Below are 11237 nucleotides of genomic sequence, written 5' to 3' on the forward strand. Positions count from 1 at the left end.
CTTTCCCAAAGGAGCTACAAGCATAAAAAGTGGTATGAATAAAGATAAATAAACATCCCAACTAATGATATCCTGTGTATGGCCATTCTTGCGTACGACAAATAACAGTGTTCCCAACTTCGAGAAACTGTATTTTTCATATTCTTCTTTTTCTTTTATGGATTGGGCACGGGCGTAACAAATGTTATCTCGTTGGAATCTGTGTCCCATAAGCTTTCTAACGAGGTATGGCTTATATCTCTGTGACGATTAGGGGCGTCAGGGTAGACCAAATTTAATTTCAATTTGAAGAAGTTTAGTTTTATAGTTACTTAAGTTTTCTAGGTATTTAGTTGCAATTTGAATAGATATTTAGTTTCAATTTTATGAACCAAGTTTTATAGGTATTTAATTTCAATTTAAAGAACTTGTTTTCGTACGTGTTTAGCTTGAATTTGAAAAAACTTAATTTTATAATTCTTTAACTTCAATTTGAAGAACTTAATTTTATTATTTAGTTTCAATTTGAACACCTTAGTTTTATAGATATTTAGTTTCAGTTTTATGAACCACGTTTTTTTAATTATAGGTATTAGTTTCAATTTGAAGAATAGTTTTATAGTTATTTAATTTCAGTTTGCTGACATAGAAACTATTTTGAAACCAAGACAAAAGAGAGAGAGAGTTTGTCCAGAAAATAGTAGAACTGATTTTTTTTTTTAAAGAAAAAAGTTAATCACATATTGACTTAATAATTTTCAAAATATGCCCCTTCTGCATCAACACAGCGTTTCCAGCGACTCTGCCAATCACTGAAGGCTCCCTGGAACGCAAAAACTGGAATGCTCTTGAGCTCCCTCGTTATGGCCTCTTGAATGGCCTAGACGGAGCCGTGGTCCCGTCTTTTCATGACCCTTTTCAGTCGGGAAAAGAGTAAGAAGTCTGCAGAGTGACATCTGGGCTGTAGGGTAGCTGGGGAAGCTTGTGATGCCATGTTTGATCAAGAAGTTCATGACAGCAAAAGCGGTGTGGCTCGGCGCATTGTCGTGATGAAACTTCCGTGATCCAGCTCCTTCATCATGTTTTGGCGGGAAAAAATCAGTCCTTGTACTTCCCGGACAAATCTTGTGTCATTTGCTTATGATGTTTCTTCTTCTAATATAAATGGATAAGTTATACACACACACAGCAGAAGTAATCTTGTTCCTAAAGTGATCCATGAGAAGTAGATTTTTATTATTTGATAAAAACAATTATATAAAAATGTGTAACATAAGAACGAAATAAATATTCTTCTACTCTTAAATTATAGGTCTTCTGCACGGGCATACAGGACATGTACGATTTCTAACGTGTGTAGAAACGACCCCTGATAATCGCTCCAAGCCTCATAACCATCGATACTCCCTGAAAACGAAAGAGCCGTTGTCTCACCAGAATTCCGGCAACCTGAATGGGAAGCTTCTAGTCATATCCGGTGGTGATGGTTACGAGGATTTCCGCAACTCTGGTGTCTCCGAAGTGGCCGGAAGAGAGGATTCAACCAATCACCTACTACTGTGGCAAGTGTGATAGTGACACTCAATTTAAAAATATAAATATATACCAAAAGTTAATTTTTAATACAAGACTGACAATGAACAAGTGAAATACACGCTACTGAAAGTGAATGTATTTAATTCATCAACTATTAACAAGCTTTTTATAAAAAGAAATATAAAGAAAAAAGTGCCAAGAAATATTGTGTATTAATATTACCGCAAAGACATTATTTAATGAACAAAACTGTAGCATTATCTACACTTTTGTTGATTTTTTTTTTTTTGCTTCCGTCATTAAGTGATGTGATTTTTTTTCTGTGTGAGAGCGCGTGGTAGCATATGTGATTTGATTTGAATGAATAAGATGCATGTTTTTTTCATGTATACATGTTTCTCAGAAAAAAAAAAAATGTTGTGAACAAATTTTATATTTTCATACAATATTTAGAGATTGGTCAAATGAATATTTAGAGAGTTTTATTATTATTATGATTATTTATTTATTTTTGAAATTTCAAGTCTTTGAGACATAGTTTACGATTTTTGTAGAGTCACTAGTTTTTAATTGGAAGTTCGTAAAAGCTGACGTAATGGAAGTGCGTTTAAGTATATGTAGTAACCAAAAAACATTGTTAAATGTTCTCTGTGTTTACCAAAAAAGGAACATGAATATCTTGTTCCTTCTTGTTGTATTTTCTTGAAACAAAGGTATTGCGAGTATTCCTTGATATTGTTTATGTATATATATATATATAGAAGCTAATTTATTGACAACGTATGTTGAAAACATGTCTCAATGTTCTTTAAAGACTGTGATGAAATTAGAAGGTATTCCTTTATCAATAAATAATGCTATATTTTTTTTCTGTTTAATGTGTAAAGTCATGTTTTATTGTTGTATATTTGGTGTTTAACGTCCACTCATTTTTTTTTAAAACACTGAACGCTATAGGGCATGTGAACCTATAGCTTAATGTGGGATCCAAAACACATATATTGTCACTGGGATTCGAATTCGGTTATTTTGTTTTATATGAATTAAAAAAAAAAAAAAAGTCTGAAATCCAGCAACAATTTCAAACTTACTTTGTACTTGACATCTGAAGCTTGCATTTTGAAACGAAGTACACGTAAATGCCAAAGAACAAAATTTAGTGTATTGTGGAACTTTCGACACTTTGACATTAGCAAGTTATCTATATTTTATGTTATTCTATTCTTGCAAATGGTTTAAATGTCCAACAACGGAAAACATAGGAAATATATGTAATCTGAGGACGCTACTTAAAAGTAATTGAAAATACATATACAAGTTTATTCAATATCTCTAAGCTTTACTCATACTTACATTTATTGCCACGTAGCAATTATTTTACGAAAGTTTCTTATGTGGAATCTATATGTGTATTATTTGAAAACTATAAATTCATTAGTATACAATTCTTTTCAAAGCCTAGCTAGTATTTTACATTACAAAACGTTACTAAATATGTCATGTCATCTCTTGGCAAATGATAAATTCATACGAAGCACTCACGATGTTTCAGATCTACAAGCGTGAATGAGCCAATCTCAAAAATTTTATCATCTGGCAAGCAGTTGTAAATGCTAATGGCTAACTTCGTTATGTTATGTTTCTATTTTTGATAAGTGTGTGTTTTTCATAAAACTATCTTTTTACATAAATTTGTATTTCACTTGCTCCGTACACACCATTTCTTTCTCTACATTTCCTATTTTGTTTACTTACTGCAAATGGCGACATACTTCAGTGTTACCAGTCCAATCTGTTGTTGTGTAAACAGTGATTGGATTTTTATTGCTTTCAAGTCAATGTACAATAATAAGAAAAGTAAAGTTTTGAGCTATACGTCTACACTTCCTTACTTTCTGAGTTATAATGAAACCATCATTACGTATTACAAACACGATAATTTAAAAAGTGATACGCTATATTTATACTATAACAATAAATCAACTCTCGTACAAGATCAAAATATGGAACTTCCAAAATTCATTGAAAAATTAAATTTTCTTTGCTTTGTTCTTTACATTTTTTAACACTGTACAAACTTTACGAGGTATTTCAACTTATCTATCAGAAATTTGGTAATTTAATGGGTGATTTAAGATAAGTAAAGACAAATTATTATGATTATTTGAACATTTGGTATCTCCCTTGCAACTTCGTGTCTGATATTTGAGTAAACAGACTTTGGCATTTTCTAAGAGTTATAGTAACTTACGAGCTTGAAGTTGTTAGTTACAGTTAAAGCAACTTGAGTATAACTTAAGAATCTAAGTAATTAAATATATTAATTTACAATCATACTTGGAGGTACAATGCAAATAAGTAAACGTTCATTTTCATAGATTGTTTCGAAGAATGAAAGTAACAACTTGAATTTTATCTTTATACAATAATAAAAGGCAAGGAAAGAAAATGTTGTTTTAAAATTTGGAAGTTTTAAGTGGTTTAAAAGTTAGCTGATGTTTCAAGAAGTTTTATATCGCAATGAAGGTAATTATTATATAATCAATTATACATAGTTTATATTTTTTCTTTCATATCCAACAACTTTGGGATGTGAAGCGGTTTTTCTTCCTTTAAAGTTTTACTTATGTTACTGAGAGACTTCTCCATTGCTAAGAAATAATTCAGTACCATGATTATTGACTATAAATAAAACTGCCATTATGCTTCCTCTGAAACAATTATTTCATAATATATACAGGGTGTTTCAAAACAACACAGACAATGTTTGGAAGGTGACACCAAGATAAGACAAAAAGTAAAAACCACCTGGATGCAGAAATCCGTCACTTCGGAGTTATAGGCTCCCGAAATCATGAAAGTTTTCCGTAGTGGGATCAAGACTTCATACAGAAACTAGTATGTGCCTTATCCAAATTTCCATGTTTCAGAATCCTAAGATACTTCCGCTACAATTTTTATAGAGATAGTTGTGAGTACTTCAAATTATATGCTTCTAGCCAAATTCCCTCTTGTAAAAATATTGAGTGAGTACCTTAGGATTCTGAAACGTGGATATTTAGATAGCGCACATATTAATTCCTAAGTGAACTCTTGACCCGACTACGGTAGGTCCTATAGTTTTGTAGCTATGGACCTTTAAAGTTTATTTTTTCATGTTTTCGGCAGTATATAACTCCGAAAGGAAGCATTTGTGCACCTAGGTTGGTCTATACTTTTTGTCTTATCTTATCGTCAGGAATCACCTCCCAAACGTTGTCGATGTTGTTTTGAAACACCCTGTATATATCATGATAAATTATTACGCAACTATACATTTGCACTAAGTCTGTAACTGATAGTATGTGTCATGCATGATAAATTTATATATAATTATAAGCGAAATGATACAAAATCATTGTTTTTTACCGTACATAATAACTGTCTTTGACAGTCTAAATGAATGAAATGTTACGATGTGAACAATAATTGAGGATATTTAATCGTATTTTATATATATATTTAATAACCATCATCATTAGTTTTGCTAACTGCGTATAGCGAATTGCAAATGTAATACTGAATTCATAAAATAATTTAATTTTCTTTCCTTTCAATTAAAAAAAAAAATGGAAAGAGCTATTAGAATATGATTTCATCGGATGTAAACGTAAAAGTTTCGAAAGAGATGGTTCCCGTCTTTTCTTCATAATATTCACTTTCCCGTCCTTGATATGGCCTTAACTCTGCTTCAAGTTTCGAAAGTGAGGCTGGATTTTAAGACATTTTTTTCCTTTTCTCTGTGCTGTATGTGTAAGAGAAAAATTAAGATAAACTCAAGTATTTAGGAAGCAGTTTAGAATGTGCTGTATCATTACATAAATATACTTGTATATTTGAATGTATGTTTAATCTTCAGAATTGTTTTATTTTGCTTGGTCAAACTTTATTTATTTATTTACATGCATTTTATTTTACAATGTAGTCAGTATTAATTGCCATCATCTAAGTAGAAGAAAAACAAAAAAGCAATCGTCGTAGAGATAGCAGGTATCGTCATTATAAACATTAATTGAAATTGTAAATTATATCTTCAAATTATCAGATAATTAAGACAGTAAAATTACGCATGATTATGTTTAAAAGTACACCTAATAATATAGATGCTTATTAAAATATAAGGTATTCGTGAGGTCTTTTATAACACAAACACAGTGAAAACAGCGTGGGACTCGCGGTCTAATTCCATAACCCGCTCTCTTAGAGGAGAGAAAAATATGGTGCGAAACGATACTGTGAGATGAGAGAATTTGGCTTGATGGTTTATGCACCAGTCATCTGTGCTGTATTCACGCCCTGGTCGTGGTTCAGGATCGCCCGTTACTAGTAGTTCCCATCCTCAGATGCGGATTTAGAGGGTAAAAACTGGGAGGGGGAAGCCAGACCCCGGACTATGATTGGTATATTTACTATACACTTTTAAAAATATATAAATAATAGTTTAAATTGTTTTTATCACTCAAAAACTGGGATCCTAGGCTCCCCGGCCCCAGGCTAGATCCACCACTGCCCGTCCTTCAAAACTTCGGTATTGCACAAGGACGCAAACACAAAAAGTCAAACTCAAACATTGGAAGTAACAACTAGAGACACAGCTTTCAAGCCGCAAACGGCTCGTCGACAGAATATGGAGAAGACAGCAACAACAGAAAGAATATTACAGAGAAAGGAGCCGTGTCGTAAACAGAGCACGATTTCCAATTGTACTTATCTGTTAGCAACATTATGGCTTAATATTGTTAATGTTTATACGATAATAATTAATATACGACGATTTATACGGTAGTGAAATAGCATCGTCGTAATAGTTTTCATGTTATGGCGTGTAGCGCCTTCTGCAATAGCGGTTTTTAATGTAGCAGTGACGAGCAACATATCTTGTATTTTAATAACTATTTCAATGCCTTCTATGAGAGATTTTTCTAGGTCCATAACAAGAATTAGGCATTATTTGAGAAAATGTTCAACCGAATCAGGCAACAATTTATACAGCGTCTGTTATCGTGTACCCAAAGTATTTTCAATTTTTACTAAGAAAGAAGTTAACTTGTCTTTAGGACAAGGGAAAAATCAGTATGGTTCTTGCGAAGACGATAATAGTGTTCTGAAAATCAATGCTATAGATGTATAGATGGAGACTTTTCTATCTTGCGTAAGCAGATGACTTTCCTAGTAGCAGAAACAACTTGCAAACCGCTTACTGTAAGCTTGCATTGCAAGTCATCCAAGCTTGCATCCAGCTTGATTGGAAGTGTGCAAGCATGCCGCAAGCTGGATTCCAGTAACAAAGTTGCATGGAAGCAACCTTGCATTTAGTGTTCCATTTAAGCTTGACGCAAGCGTTTTACGCTGGATTCAAGTCAATAGCCAATGAACGGTCTGCGAAGGGTCTTAAGCATTGCTTGCGAGTACAACAAAAGGCAGATTGTATGAAAGTACGCGTTGAAATGGTAAGCGTAGAAAGCCAAAAGCCAAGCACGCGCCAACTGCCTGGAAGCTTTCTTGCTACTTGGGTTGTTTATTTTCCGTCAATCATTTTCTTTAATTCTGTTTACAGTTTCTTTGTAGATCTCACCAACTTTGTCACTGCATACAGTGGCGCATTTTACATTTAATATTAGTTGACAATGAATTGTTCATAGCGTCTATTGGAATATGGCGACATTTCTATGAAATAGGAAGGACATCTCTCACATAACAATATTGTAGACATCTCCGTTGAGCCCTTACTTCAACAAATATCAGTGCTTATGGTATATTTGTTCGATTGCAGCGGTATACTAAAATAGAAAAGTGAAAATACAGATTTATAAAATTAATTATAAGAGTATTATTTTAATATTCTAAACTCTGTTTCTCTTTCTCGTAACTTAAACATTCTAATACGATAAAATACATTTGCATATACTAAATGATAGATAAATGGAGAAAATAACAGAGATTTTTATTTCACATTATCGTCTAAAAGTACAACTTCATTGAAGCCTGGAGACCCAAAATATGCGGTTAAACCACAAACCGAACCCATATGTCTACCTTACTGTACTAGGTAACGTACTGGTTAGTGAATCAGTATGGGTTCGATTCTCATTTCAGCCGCATTTTTCTCTCTGAATTTCATGTTTATGTATAGTTTATACTAGCGTCGCTAATATTAGAATAATCTTATACTAAATCATCCGAAAAAAAAAAAACACATTCTTGAATAGTGGAAGACAGTACTTACATAAATATTCCTACAAGTAACCTGGTCTAGTGGCTAGCGCGTGCGTTTTTGGTTCTTGTAGTCTCGGGGTCGATTCCGGTTAAACTTTGGGGAAAGTATATGGGAAGAATGTTAAAGAATATACATGCAAAAGTCTGATGCCAGTGTTTTGTAAGCTATTGAACACAGGTTTTCTAACGAAGACGTAGGCAGCAATTCTTGGAGTACTGAACACGAAAATGACAATAAAAAAACAAGATTGTCTTGAAGTTATAGAGGGGGAAAAAGAAAAAGGGGAGAATCTCAAAATAACAGTGTTCTACAAATTGTAGAAAGTTTTATGTAGCGGAGACATAAGCAGTAACTCATGGATAATTTTAGGGTGATGAACACGAAAATGGCAATGAAGAACTGAGACTGGTTCTTGTTTTGAAGTTATAAAGGAAAAAACAAAAAAGAAAAACTAGAATTTTAGAAAAATTTATCTGTTTTTGTGATATTTATGACGAAATTCTTAATATAATCACAAATTCTATACATCTTTCATAATCAGTAAAATCTTCATACAATATTTATGTACAAAGTATTTGTACAAAGTATGTACTTGTATCAGTTTATTAGAAAGAAATTGGAAAAATTTACAAAAATAAAGAGAAAAGGCAAGTTTTTCTAAATTTATTACGAATTCTGGCAATTTTCGTAATTTTTCCATTTTCTTTCGAATGCAATGGCATAAGTTTTGTACATTGAAAACAGTTCGTATGTTTTAATATAAGTGGCTATGACAAAAGTACAGAAGGGGCCGCGGTGGCTCAGTGGTAGAGCGTTCACCTCTGGTGCTTGGGGTCTCGGGTTCAAACCCTGCTCCCGCCAAGTGAACTTTGTAGTGGACAAACACCGTGTGCGTGGGTTTTCTCGGGGTTCTGCCGTTTCCTCCCACTTTCTTCATTCCACTATTTCATTCATTTCTCATAATCACCGTCTCCTTTAGCCTAACCGGCATAACTGTGGGACGTAAAACTCAAAGATTTCATTTCATTTCAAAAGTACAGAATTTGTGAACATGTTGACAGTTCCAGTATTGAAATCACAAAATTGCCAGATTTCGTCATAGGTTTACAAAACCGTTTCCTTTTTTTCCCCCCTATTTTTTGTGTTCCCCTTTTTCTTTGAATAAAGTAGCGTAAATTTTCTGGATAAAAAGCATTGTGAACATAGTTCCTTCAGAAAAATCGAAAAAAATTCATTTTTCCATAACTCTGTTCAACACAGGTTTTGTAACGGAGACATAGACAATCATTCTTAGATAATTTTAGGATGCTAATCACGAAAATGACGAGACTGGTTCTTAGTTTGAAGTTGTAGAAGAAAGAAAAAGGGAAGAAAATGGGAAAATTTTCTACTTTTGCGAATTTCGTGAAGAACTCCGAATACGTACACAAATCCTATATATTTTCGTAGCCACATGTACTTAGACCTTTTTTTTATTTTATACACGAAGTTTATGTCACTTTATTTGAAGCGAAATTTTAAGAAAACGGAGGGATAAGAAACATTTGGTAGCACAAACTTTGTACATATAAACAGTACAAAGGTATCTAGTATATGCGGCTATGAAAAATGTGTAGAATTTATGATATCAAGAGTTTCAGGTCGGTGTAAAGGGACAAGTTTTGCCAATAGATGCCACTACAGTCTTCGTATCTCTATCATGTATTTTTTAGCTTTCACGAAAATTTACAATTTCTCTTTCAAATTTCAACCTAGGGAGTTCAAATTTTTAGAGAAGGAACTTCATAACCTATCGAAGACAACAATCCGTGCCGATTTCTTATTTAGAATTTTCTTCATTGTTGAAAGAGTTATATTGTTAAAGGTTTGGATATCCTTTTCAACAAGTAAGCCATTTCAACAATGAAGAGAATTCCAAATTAAAAAATCGGCACGGATTGTTGTCTTCGATAGGTTATCAAGTTCCCTCTCCAAAAATTTGAAATCTCTAGGTTGAAATTTGTAAGAGAAATCGTGAATTTTCGTGAAAGGTAAAAAATACATGAGAGAGAGATGCGAAGTCTGTAGTAACATCTATCGGCAAAACTTGTCCTTTTAAACTGACCTTCAATCGCTAAAATATATACATTTTCCATTACTCTCATTTTTTCCACCTTTTTACCCTCTATAACTTCAAAACACTAACAAATCTTGTATTATCAATGTCGTTTTTGTCTTCAGCACCCTAAACTTACCCATAAATGGCTGATTATGTCTCTGTTGAACTACCTACAACTCGTAAAACAGTTAGGTTAGTTGAATAATGGGATATTTTGAACTTTGGATTCAATTAAAATTTTGAGCTTTATTGTTAGAATTATTTTATGTGAACTATTAGTTTTATTAAAACTTTGAATTAAAATTTGAATATTATTCGAATTATCCTAACTTTGCAGATATTTTAATCATTAATTTGTTTCTAATGGAGTACAACTTATAAGACCTTGGAAATATCAGTACGACAATGCTAGCGAAAATACTCTTAGCGTAAAATTTTCAGTGTTATTAGACGCCAAAGTTACGTCATATTTCGTGATGTATATGGTTGCGAGTATTAACAATAATGATAGTTTCTAGGTACCCAATATATATAAGTAGTCCTACCATAAATAGTCAAATGCGCGATAAAAATTCACGGAATGCTGGCCAATACAAAATGTTAAGGCACGATTCTACAACTTTCAAAATAATCGTCGATGTCACATAATCGAACTTTTCTCTCTTTCCAACTTTTTTTTTCTACGTTCTATGGTCGAGCCATGTGAGGCTTAAAAGCAAAGAATTTCAATTTACTGTCTTCAGTGTGTTTGTGTTATTTGATTATGTTTTATGTACATACAATACATAGACTACATGAAGTATGCAAAAATTCATTCTTGTGTACAAAATACGGTTCTCTTCTAACTAAAAAATAACAATTATGTAATATACCTGGCGCACTTGGATATTCAGAGTGTAACTAGTTATGTATCTCTATCTATTTATAGAAATTCGAACCAAAAAAAAATTTCGTCCGCTTTTCGTCGTTTGCACTTACTTTGAAAGATCAGAAAAGAACTTTCTCGTTTAGGGGCCCCAACTTATCTTTTTTTGTTTTTTCTTAAAGAAAATAAAAAGATGTGATTGAAACATTAAAGCTACTTGAAACAATGTATTTGCGCTAAGATGTTTACTTAAGAGCCTGCCTTACTAAAAATAATACAAAATTTACCATTTTTCTTTTGTTTGTTTATTTATAAGCGAAAGGAGATAATGAAATACAACTTACCACAATCATAGATAATGTTATTCTACAACAGAAAATATAAATCTGAAAAACTTTCAGTGTTGCCATCCATAGAAATTATTGTGTTGCCAGAATAACATTTCTCCCAAAATCTAAGTTAAGGCAGTGATTAGAGAAACGAACTCAACTGTATTTGATTAC

General features: G+C 32.7%; 1 protein-coding gene across 1 annotated transcript in view; it reads left to right on the forward strand.

Annotated features, from left to right (window-relative positions):
* Positions 1-9996, forward strand: part of LOC145681296 (uncharacterized) — a 510716-nt gene extending 500720 nt beyond the window's left edge. The window contains exon 18 of the mRNA XM_081752944.1: positions 1292-9996. Coding sequence (XP_081609070.1) covers positions 1292-1551 — 260 coding nt within the window. The 3' untranslated portion in view covers positions 1552-9996. The remainder of the gene's footprint in view (positions 1-1291) is intronic.
* The last annotated feature ends 1241 nt before the right edge of the window (positions 9997-11237 follow it).

Source organism: Thermobia domestica, chromosome 3, assembly GCF_964235325.1.
Source record: "Thermobia domestica chromosome 3, izTheDome1.hap1.1, whole genome shotgun sequence".
NCBI classification, from domain to species: Eukaryota; Metazoa; Arthropoda; class Insecta; order Zygentoma; family Lepismatidae; genus Thermobia; species Thermobia domestica.